The sequence below is a fragment of the Geotrypetes seraphini genome, chromosome 6, assembly GCF_902459505.1.
Source record: "Geotrypetes seraphini chromosome 6, aGeoSer1.1, whole genome shotgun sequence".
Taxonomy (NCBI): domain Eukaryota; kingdom Metazoa; phylum Chordata; class Amphibia; order Gymnophiona; family Dermophiidae; genus Geotrypetes; species Geotrypetes seraphini.
In genome coordinates this window covers 86,127,548-86,139,845 of record NC_047089.1, presented here as the reverse complement: position 1 = coordinate 86,139,845, position 12,298 = coordinate 86,127,548, and the positions used below count along the sequence as shown (strand labels likewise).

Genomic DNA, 12,298 nt, shown 5'->3' with positions numbered 1-12,298 from the left:
ATCTTCGCAGTCTTCCCTGGTTTGAGCCCTGCTGTATAGTTTGGTGTCATCTGCAAATTTAATGACTTCACACTTGGTTCCCGCCTCTAGGTCATTTATGTAGATATTGAACAGGAGCGGTCCCAGCACCGACCCCTGCGGAACTCCGCTCGTGACCCCTTTCCAGTCTGAGTAGTGGCCCTTTACGCCAACCCTCTGCTTCCTGTTTGCCAGCCAGTTTTTGATCCATCGGTGGATCTCCCCTTGTACCCCGTGGTTCCATATCTTTTTAAGCAGTCTCTCGTGTGGTACCTTGTCGAAGGCTTTTTGGAAGTCAAGGTAAATGATGTCTATAGATTCCCCTTTATCCACCTGGCTGTTCACCCCCTCAAAGAAGTACAGTAAGTTTGTGAGGCATGACCTACCCTTGCAGAAGCCATGTTGACTCGGTTTTAGCTGCCCATTTTTTTCGATGTGCTCACAGATGCTGTCTTTAATCAGTGCCTCCATCATCTTTCCCGGGACTGAGGTCAGGCTCACAGGCCTGTAGTTTCCCGGGTCTCCCCTTGCGCCCTTCTTGAAGATGGGCGTGACATTTGCTATTTTCCAATCCTCCGGGATCTCTCCAGTATTTACGGATAGGTTGCATATCTGTCGAAGTGGCTCCGCTATTTCGTCTTTTAGTTCCTTGAGTACCCTTGGGTGAATGCCGTCCGGACCTGGCGATTTGTCGCTCTTTAGTCTGTCAATCTGCTTGAGTACATCCTCTTGGCTTACCTCTAAATCGACCAGCTTATCGTCTTGGTCTCCTATTACGATCTCCTCGGGTTCCGGAATGTTGGTTATATTCTCCATCGTGAAGACTGACGTGAAGAACTCATTTAACCTGTCAGCTATCTCTTTCTCTTCTTTTACTACTCCTTTTCTGTCTCCATCGTCCAATGGTCCCACTTCTTCTCTCGCCGGTTGCTTCCCCTTGACGTATCTGAAGAACGACTTGAAGTTTGTTGCTTCCTCTGCCAGTCTCTCTTCGTATTCTCTCTTTGCTTTTCTAACCACTCGGTGACACTCCTTCTGGTGTTCTTTGTGCACTTTTTGGTTCTCCTCTGTTTGATCTTTTTTCCATTTTCTGAACGATGCTTTCTTGTTGCTTATCGCCTTCTTCACTGCATTTGTTATCCACACTGGGTTTTTTGTTCTATTTTTTTTGCACCCTTTTCTGAACTTGAGGATGCATAGGTTTTGCGCTTCGTGCACAGTCTCCTTGAGTAAGGTCCAGGCTGTTTCTACGGATTCCGTCTTCCCTATGTTGCCTTTGAGTTTCTTTCCCACTATTTTCCTCATGGCATCATAATTTCCTTTTTTGAAGTTGAGTGCCGTCGTTGTGGTTCTTTTCCCCTTTGATGATCCAATTTCAAGCCTGCACTGGATCGTGTTGTGATCGCTGTTACCTAGCGGGGGTAATACCGCCACCTCCTTTGCTGGCCCCCCTAGTCCGTTGAAGATTAGGTCAAGAGTGGCATCGCCCCGTGTTGGTTCCGTGACCAGTTGCTCCATGAAACAGTCCCTCGTGACCTCTATGAATTTGGTCTCTCTTGCGCAGTTTGAGTGCCCAATACTCCAGTCTATCCCAGGATAGTTGAAGTCCCCCATCACCACCACATTTCCGCTTCTGCATACCTGCCTCAGTTCAGCCTCCAGCTTCTGGTCGATTTCTTCCGGTTGTCCCGGTGGGCGGTAGTACAGACCCAATTTAATGTCTGCCCCTGTTCCTCCCTGTAGCTTAACCCATAGTGATTCCAAGCCATCCTCCCGTACTGTTGTTACCATCCTGGCTGATGGTATGGAGTCTTTTATGTACAGCGCTATTCCTCCACCCTTTTTATGTGTCCTGTCTCTCCTGTATAGTTTGTACCCTGGTATGGCCACATCCCATTGATTGTCCTCAGTCCACCACGTTTCTGTGACTCCAATTATGTCTAGGTCCTTATTGCTGGTGTTATTAGAGCCAGGGAGAGAGTCAGTCTGTGTAGAAGCTACTATAGTAGCAGAGAATAATGGTTCGTTTATTTAGTGCAATAAAGATTTGTCCGTCCTATAGGCAATTGCTCCCTTTGCTCAGATGAGGCTGAGAGACTTGCTGTTTTTGTTTCACCTGCATCTACACCGATATACTGAATAACACTAGAAGGACAGAGGGAGATGCACTTGGCACTGTTGGCTCGGTCTTAGCCTGGCAGAATGATTTTTGAATGGGTTATATCAGGGGTGTCCAACCTGCAGCCCGAGGCATGAAGTATTTTGTGTGACCCCGGCGAGGGCGATGCAGTGTTTTCCTCTGCTGCCCCCGGGTGTTTACCGTCTTGCCGGATCCCTCCTCTGTCTTGCTGCAGCATTTGTGCGGCCCCAGAAACATTTTTTTCGGCCAGTGCGGCCCAGGGAAGCCAAAAGGTTGGATACCCCTGGGTTACATGGTATAAACTCACCACTGCGTTCATTTCAAAGGGTGTGGGGTGGGGGAGGGGAGCAATCTATTCCTTTGATCAATTGATTGGTCCAATCTTTTTAGTCCCAATGTTTTCAAATCCAGTCCGATCTTTCAAGGACTAGATTGGCCCAAAAGGATTGGACTAACAGATTGATTAAAGGACTATTCAGCTGATCTTTATAAGGACGACTTTGGGGTTTTTTCACCCTATTCCAACAAAGTTAAGTGCCTTTTGGAACATTATAAATGTGGATGTATGTTTTAAAATTTTAGGGATATTTTCACTTGACACTTTTGCACACAATTAATTAAATTGATAACATATTAAAAAATATTTAAATAATGTAAAAAATAAACAATAAATTAAGTTTTCAAAAAAACCTTGAAATTACTCTTGATACATTGACCTTCTCTCTTTTTTGAGTGATATTACATATTTTTGAGAGGGTTTTTTTTTTTTTTTTAAATACTACAGTATATTTAGCCATTAGTTGCCAGGCTTCAGTTCTGCCTAAGTTCAAATTCAAAAATTGTCAATCATAATATCTAAATATACATGGAATTCTAATGTGCATGAAAGTGTTAAATTTGCTAGTGGTTCTCAAATAACTTGGCAGCAGAAACCACATTTCAACCCTCTGTGAAATCTCAAAATGCTCCACTGAGCTTAATTCAAATTCTTATAGAATTCACATGAACAGATGGCAAGTGCTCTTTTTTTTCTGATTCAATTAAAAGCCAGGGAGCCTCCCTTTCATGCCCCCCAAAACACTACACCTGTGATTCAGAGCCAAGTTAAACCTCATTAAGTTGACCAATAGCAGCAACACTATAATCTCACTCTTGACTCTGTATCTTCTTTTAAACATGTCTCTGCATCATTCTGCATCTTTATGTATTTTATAGTCTAGTTAGTACCTGAGTGGAGGGCAAAGTGACTTGCCCAAGGTCAAAGGAAGCATTAGTAGGATTTGACCCTTAGTTTTTAACTCTCTGCTCTAACCATTAGGCTTCTCCACTGTAAGTCATTTAATTTTGTTAGAGATACACTTTAGGCAAAGTGGAGCAGCATAGTTAATAGGAAACAAACTTTCTCCAACATAAAGCAAAGGTTTTTCAGGCTGTAGGTGTTCAGGAAGGAGAATGCTGAAGAATGTAGGGCTAGAGTTATCAGTGAGTCCTTGTTGCTGTTATGACGAAACAAAGCATGTGTCTGTTCTTGTGATCAAGCAAAGAACCAAAACAGATCCAAGATAAACAAAGATTTCCATACAATTTTATTACAATTAACTACAACACTCATTCAAAGACCCAAAACACTACAACCCAACATGGCCTTGTTTAGAACCCCCCTATGGCAGTGTATCACAAACTGTGTGCCACGGCACATTAGTGTGCTGTGGTGAGATTCCGGGTGTGCCGGCGAGGAGGAGAGGCGCCGGCTGACTGCCTACAGGACGTACCTCTCACGTGCCTCTTCACCTCACAAGTGCCTCTCCTGCTCCAGCACCCCCCATTGGCGGCTCAAGGCCCTGACTGGAGGGACTTTGTGCAGACGTCGACGTGATGATGTCCCACATGTGTGTGACATCATCACATCAATGTCTATGCATTTCCGGGTGCCCTCCAGCCGTAGCCCAGCATTTACTTTGCCACCGAGTAAAAAAGTTTGCGGGACTCTGCCCTAAGGGCTGGTATGTGGTGAAAGCTAAAAACACCAACAAAACCAACTGTAGGTATCGGGGGCAGTTCAAAATGTCTTCTCTAGCATGCATGGTGAGGTGAAATGTGACCATGTTGGGTTGTGATTTTTAGGTTACATAGAAATATGATGGCAGATAAAGGCCAAATGGCCCATCCAGTCTGCCCATTTGCTATCTCTTTCTCTCCCTAAGATATCCCATGTCTCTATCCCATGCTTTCTTGAATTCAGATACAGTCTTGGTCTCCACCACCTCTGCTGGGAGAATAGTTCATGCATCTACCATCCTTTCTGTAAAAAAAGGTATTTCCTTAGATTACTCCTAAGCCTATAACCTCTTAACTTTATCCTCTGCCCTCTCATTCCAGAGTTTTCCTTCATTTGAAAAAGGTTCATCTCCTGTATATTAATGCCATGGAAATATTTAAGTCTCAGTCATATCCTCTCTCTTCTGCCTTTCTTTCAGAGAAAGTGCAAAAAAAATTCAATTAAAAAAAAAAGAAGTCATTTGTTCTTTAAAACCAAGATATAGATATATGTATATATAATATTATAATATTATGAGTGCTCAGTTTAAAACACCATCTAAACACAGCAGAGTGTTATCTAATGATGTTGCATCCAGACATCATCGCACCCACCTGCGTACAGAAAGGATGGTAGATGCGTGATTCTCTCAGCAGAGGTGGTGGAGACAAAGACTGCATCTGAATTCAAGAAAGCATGGGATAGAGACTTTTTCTTTTTATTGAATTTTTTTGCATTTTTATTTTTTTTTTAATTCAATTTACATATACAGTGGTACCTTGGATTACGAGCATAATTCATTCCAGGAGCATGCTTGTAATCCAAAATGCTCGTTTATCAAACCAAAGTTCCCCATAGAAAATAGTGGCAACACCGATGATTCGTTCCAGAACCCGGGGTCTGTACCTGTCGGGTGCTGGGTGCTGCAGCGCCGTCTCCTCCGTCCTCCTCCATCCATCATCCAAAGAAGAACCCCCACAGTGCCGCTTCGGGGGGGGATGCCTCTAATGTCCGCTAGCCACCGTTGAACCCCGCAGTGCCACTTCAGAGGGATGCCTCCTCCATCCACTGGCCAACCCTCCACATCGGATGCCCTCCGCATGCTGGAGAGCCCCCACCCAAACCCACGCAGCTGAGTACCGCCCCACCCGCACGCCACGCACAACGCCGATGATTGACGCTGTGCACGTCACACGCAATGCGCAGGCGGGACGGCACTCGGCTGCGCAGGCCCAGACAGAGGTCCTCCAACCTGCGGAAGGCACCCGACGTGGAAGGCTGGCCGGAAGATGGAAGAGGAATCCCCTGAAGCGGCGCTTCCTGGGCTGCAAGTGCTCGTTTATCAGGGCAGTGCTCGTTTTGCGAGTCAAAAGTTTGCTGAGTGTTTTGCTCGTCTTGCAAAACACTCGCAAACCGGGTTACTCGCAAACCGAGATTCCACTGTATATTTTCCTCTTAAGATATTTTTGTTTCAGAGAATACATATTGAAGTCTCTAAGTCTATTCTCATAGGCTTTATGACAAAGACTACGGAACAATTTTGTAGTATTCCTCTGGACTAACTCTGTCCTATTTGTATCTTTTTGAAGGTGTGGTCTCTAGAATTGGACACAATATTCTAAATGAGGCCTCACCAAAGACATATACGATGGCACTATCGCCTCTCTTTTCCTAATGACTATGCACCCAAGCATCTTCTGGCTAGGATCTTTACCTTTTCTACCTATTTTGCCATCTTACGTTCATTGGACACAATCACCCGCAAGGCCCACTCTTCTTTCGTACACAGAAGTACTTCATCCCATATACTATACCATTCCATTTGAATTTTGCAGCCCAAGTTAGGACCTTACATTTTTTTAGCATTAAATCTTAGTTGCCAGATTCAGGACCATTCTTCAAGCTTCACTAGATCCCTCCTCGTGTTGTTGACTGAGTGTTGTAATTTATTGTAGAAAAACCAAAGATTTCCACGCAATTTTATCTTGGAATTGCTTGGCTCTTTGCTTTGTCTTCTGCTATGTTGCCTTTTTAATATTTTCTGTTCTGTTCTCTCTTTCAGTTTCATTCAAGCTCCAAAGTCCCTTTCTTCACTTAGTACGCTTCGAGATGGAAACTGGAGAGATGGCTGCTATTGATGTGGTGCCCTTAAAAAGAAAACAGGGGCAGTATTCTCTTACCCAGCTGGCTTGGGTAAATATAGGATCAATAAAGCCTGAGGGAGGGAACATTTTAATATGTAAGAGGCTTATGCATCCATTATTTGGTACTATTTTAACAAAAAAAGTTGCAAGAGGCTAAATGTAGCACTTGAATATTAACCTGGATTACTACAGTCTTAATGGATCAGCAGGAGAAATATAAGGCCAGCCAGAATGCAAGGACCCTCCTACACACACACAGACACACACACATTTTTTTGTACTTGTGCAGTGCACTACAGATATTTTCTGTTAACATGGCAACTAGCAGTCAATCCAGACGACATTGCACCATTCCTGAAGCACTAGATACATGTGGTCAGTTCTGTAATACATTTGCAAGAATATCTGAAGAATTGTAACCTCTGAAGAATTCAGAAGTTGGTGACCTTTGATGCACTTGAAAGTTTAACTTTTTCTTTGGTTTCCAGGGGATTTTTCTGTTGAGCACATATTTTTACACATTCTTGAACTATTTTGACATGCAAATATTTTGTTTTGTATCGGACATTTTGTCATAAGATTTTTTTTTAGCACTAGGAACATATCAAATTCACATTCAGGGCAATATGAGGAGGTTGTAATTCTGAATTGCAGAAGCACAAGCAATGTGGAAGAGTGTTCATTGTATAGTCTCATTACTAACTCATACCTGTACTGTCACTTTTTTTTTTTTTGTGGCCAGATTTTTAATTTATTTTTAACTTTGTCATTTTGTATTGTACATATTGGTAAGGTGGAGTTCCAAAGGACATTGTATTTAAAATGGCAGTGACCTGAAAACTGCAGTATGTTGCCGATACTTTGCAACAAAGAATGAAGTTGTAATGTTTTATTACGCCTAAGCAGTCTAAGGGTTTTAATTGGAATAAAAGTTTTTTGATAAACATTTTACAAAATTGCACTAATAAACGCTTTCATACAATGGCTTGATGTCTTATTTGATGATACCTATATATTGCTGTATTAGAATTCTTCATCAATCTACTTCAGAAATATTGGCTCTTATTTGAGTTTCAGTACTGTGTGAAAATAGATTTTTTTTTTTTTTTAAGAGAGCAATACAGATTTCTGTCCCATCTGTTGCAGCTCAGATGCCTTTGAAACTTCTAAATGTGCTGGGACATATTTTGTGGGAATGTGACATGGAGGAAAGCAGGAACAGAATGTGACAAGTGTGCTTGCAATGAGTGTACAACAATCTACGTTGTACTGCCAGGACTGTTGTACTGTATGACAGTTTACTGGCACTGCTACTGCCTCTTGTTTTTAACAAAATGTACAGGTCTGATTGAAATAATACTCTGTATTTGTGTGACATCCATTCCTGGGGCACCTGTGAAATATGGGAGAGGTAGACTACTGGAACTATAGATTTAAAAAAAGAATACTATACTTCTTCCTCAGTATTCGCAGGGGTTAGGGGCAGAGCCGGCCCGCAAATGTTGAAAATTCACAAATAACTTTTGGCTGGCTCTGACTCACCCTTGCCGCCCTCCCGCCTTCTCACTGGCATCCCAGACCTTACCTGGTGGCCTAGCGGGCTTTCGGGGCAGGAGGTGCAGAGGGTGAGAAGAAGCTTGGTAGGTCTTGAAAAAGATGCATAGAGTATGATTAAATGAGCTCAATGAGCAACAGAGAGCATAGGGAAGATCCAGGTGGTCAGATAAGGGATGCAAAATAATAAATCCAAATATTGGTCCATTTTAAATTTAAAAGGAACTGATAGGGAACCAAAGGAGAGAGGCCAGTAGAAGGGAGACAGAGTGTTATCTGCTGAGGGCATTTTCACCATCTGCCCATACACTTAGTTTAGCAAAAATATACAGTACATTTACCCCATAATTCAATATATATATATAGCACTCAAAATTATGTGTGCAAATTTGGTTGCACAATTTAATTGCTTAAAGAGCCAAGTAGCACTGATAATTGGGCACTAACAATTATTGGTTCTAATTGGCAATAATTGAAATTTACTTGTGCATCTTTATAGTTGCTGTTCTATAAAAATGCATGCATACGCTTTTCTGTATGGATTTGCAAAGGGGGCATGGCTGTGGGAGTAGCATAGCTGGGTCAGAGACGTTTCTAGGATTTTCATGTCATGTTATAGAATTCGGGGGATCTAGGCCTAATTTAGGCATTGGGGAATTTACATCAGGGTTCAGTTGGTGTAAATCTTTGCGCCCAAATTTCAGCATGGATCTCGGCTCTAAGCTCTGTTCTATAAATTGTACCCAACTTTGAGTACCAATTATAGAATAGTAATTAGCATGCTTGCTTTTTTTTTTTTTTTTTAGTTCCCAAATTTGGGTGCCATTTACAGAATCGGGTTGTTCACCCTCTCCAAGGTAGGGAGAATGAGAAAATTGAAAGGGGATAGATTCCGTACAAACATAAGGAAGCTTTTCTTCACCCAGAGAGTGGTAGGAAACTGGAACGCTCTTCCGTATGCTGATAGAACTAGTCTCAGTTAGGGCGCTGGTCTTTGACCAGAGGGCCGCCGCGTGAGTGGACTGCTGGGCATGATGGACCACCGGTCTGACCCAGCAGCGGCAATTTTTATGTTCTTATGTCCTTGTGCAAAAGTGCATTTGTATTTTGTGCCCTGCATTAAGTGACCTGTATCATCAGCTACAGTCAGGGGGAAAGGTAAAAGGATTGGGACTTCTAAAGTGCCCTTTTGTACTTTTTACAACCACACTCAAAGCGGTCTACGTACAGGTACTTCAAGTAAGTCAATTTAACTGTGCATTAACAGCAAAGTTCAGTCCACACCCATTTCCTGCCTCATTCCATGCTATGCACTTAAGTCTTGATTCTGTAAATGGTGCATAAAAGATAGCCGCTGAAGAATATGGCGCGTAGTACTTGCCAATCTTCAGTTAGGCACCGTTTATAGAATCGTGCCTATTGGTCCCTAAATTGGTCTTAGGCCCCAGTAGGTGTCAAAATCTTAGGTGCTCCCTATTTATGCCAGGGTCGTCTTGGCCGATTTAGGTGCTTAATTTCAGGCACTGTTTATAGAATCTGAGCCATAGGGAAGAATTCTATTGGATGCCTTTTAAAAGCCCCTGAGAGCATATGGTAACAGCGTTTGGACTCCTGGATTCTGTCACAGAATTCTAGTGTGACGGCATCAGCGCACTTTAAATTTACACACCTGGAGTCACGCTAGCCATAGGCCTAGCGTAACTGCAGTTGCCTAAATTTGGCAGCGGTGTGTGTAACTGGCAGTAATCTGTAAATCACAACAAACTCCAAGTATGTCACAAAACACATGCCAAATACTCTGTGGCTACTATTTAAAAGATAAGTAAATTATCATTAAAAAAAATAACAAGATGGGGTTTCTACATAATAAGTTATTGATAATTTTAAAATCTAAAAACATAAAAGACAAAAATAAAAAAATATAAAGGACCTGTGAAGATGTCTGCTTGTGCGTGTAAAAGCTACCACCCAGTGTTCTGAGGTTTGAAGAAAGTTAGATGCTACAGTTCCCAGATCAGTTTCAATTTATGAATCTGTAGTTCCTTTTTACCTTAGAGATTCGCAGAGCATTGAAGTTATTGTAACAAAACTCATGCAACATACTATAAACATATCCCTATTTCACATTTAATGAACCTCAGCGACACCACTCGAAGCTCAAGCTTTATCATTGCTTTAAGCTTCACGTGCAAAATTGTCATTGGTTCTCATCCCTCCCCCATATTATAATGGTAAAAGTTCTATTTATATTTTATAATAGTTCTATCTTATATTCTTAAATCTGATATTACTTAATTTATGTGGTTTCAATGTCGGGGATAAGTTTGTTATCCCTGACATTGAAACCACAAGAATTAAATAATATCAAAGATAAGAAGATAGAACTATTATAAAATATAAATAGAACTTTTACCATTATAATATGGGGGAGGGATGAGAACCAATGACAATTTGGCACGTGAAGCTTAAAGTAATGATAAAGCTTGAGATTTGAGTGGTGTTCTTGAGGTTCATTAAATGTGAAATAGGGATATGTTTATAGTATATTGCAGGGATCTCAAAGTCCCTCCTTGAGGGCTGCAATCCAATCGGGTTTTCAGGATTTCCCCAATGAATATGCATTGAAAGCAGTACATGCACATAGATCTCATGCATATTCACTGGGGAAATCATGAAAACCTGATTAGATTGCGGCCCTTAAGGTGGGACTTTGAGACCCCTGGTATATTGCATGAGTTATGTGACATACTTGGGGGAAGGTTGTGGTTTAATATATGAGCCTTTCTGAAAACTAATTAGTATTTCTGTAAATGACATCCCTGCCCGTGCCCCCTCTCTTGTAAACACTCCTTGCATTTATTCGCTATGCCAGTTCCACAAACCCCCTACTGAAGAATGTTTAGGAACCCCGCTGCCACTTAATATATGCACCGTTATTCCCCAAACTGCTAGAATTCTGTACATTTATGCACTCAAGGATTGTGTAATGTGGGCACCTGATTATAGAACTACCCTTTTAGGACTAAATTCAGTCAATGGCACTCAAATTTGGGCTCCTAAAGAATGAGTGCTATTCTATAAACAGTTATCGTGAGTTGGGTGTCATTTATAGAATAGTACTTGGCGCCAAGATCCGCACCCGGTTTTGGGCAAGAGGGTGGAGGAGTGGCCTAGCCTCCGGATCTTGAGGTTGCAGGTAGCGAATGACCCGGGGCCAAACTTTTCCTGTTCCTGACCCATTCCTGCAAGCTCCGTCCTCATCTGCACAAGCCTCAAACACTTTAAAAATCATGTGTTTGAGGTTTGTGTGGTTAAGGTACTTTTTAAGGGGGTGTGGGGTACAACGGAAAAATGTTTTTCATTTCAGGGTTTTTTTGAGAACATACTACATTTTTCTGTGTCTAATAAAAAAAAAAAAAAGTTGAGAAATAAATGACTACAGTACACCCCTTTTGGGGCTTAAGGAATTATAGGCCTTGTGATTTATATAAGCATGGCTAAAGAAAGCCAGAGGTGTGAACAGAGGGGTTTAGCTTATTCTTTTCTCAGGAGCTCAAGGTGCATTACGCGCAGATACAGTAATCATTTCCCTACCCTTGGAAGGTTTACATTCCGATTGTACCTGAGGCAATGAGGATTAAGTAACCTGTCCAAGATTCCAAGGAACTGCAGTGGGATTAGAACCTGGCTTTTACAAAGTCTAGGCTGCTGCTCTAACCATTAGGCTACTTATCCACACAATCAGCCTGTTCACTTGTACATTCAGTGGTTATACTAAATAAATAGTACAGTTTATTCACTTGTCTTATTTACTAATTGTACTAGGGGCAGACTAAGAAGTAGAGAATGACACGGTGACAAAATTCATCACCATCCCCGCGGATAACCGCGGTAAACCATCTTCATGTCATTCTTTAAGGAGAGAGGGAAGAATCAGAGTATGAATGGCCACAACCACTGACCCTCAAGCTTTGCGTTGAAGAATGCTGGTGTAGAAGGACTGAGGTTGAAACAGACACTACAGAATGACAGTCTCTGGTATCCAGAGCAGATATTGTGATGTCATAATGCCTCATTCCACCAGTGCCTAAGAGCCAATCACATCAGTGATGTCACAATGGCTTCAATATCCTTGGCTCACATAAGAATCAGAGTACGAATGGCCACAACCACTGACCCACAAGCTTTGCTTTGAAGAATGCTGGTGTAGAAGGACTGAGGTTGAAATAGACACTAGAAAATGAAATGGGATTATTTCCCGCGGTTATCCATGGGGACGGGAACGGTGATGAATTTTGTCACCGTGTCATTCTCTACTAAGAAGTTGAATGGATGCTGGCTGATATTTTATGCCCACATGCCTAAACTGGGCAAAGATGGGACTGGTTTTTTTTAAATGTAGTT

General features: G+C 42.0%; 1 protein-coding gene across 5 annotated transcripts in view; it reads left to right on the top strand.

Annotated features, from left to right (window-relative positions):
* SLAIN1 (SLAIN motif family member 1) overlaps positions 1 to 7,322 on the top strand; it is a 143,934-nt gene extending 136,612 nt beyond the window's left edge. For all 5 annotated transcript variants that reach the window (XM_033947554.1, XM_033947553.1, XM_033947556.1 and 2 more), the window contains one exon: positions 6,259 to 7,322. In XM_033947554.1, coding sequence (XP_033803445.1) covers positions 6,259 to 6,334 — 76 coding nt within the window. In that variant the 3' untranslated portion in view covers positions 6,335 to 7,322. The remainder of the gene's footprint in view (positions 1 to 6,258) is intronic.
* The last annotated feature ends 4,976 nt before the right edge of the window (positions 7,323 to 12,298 follow it).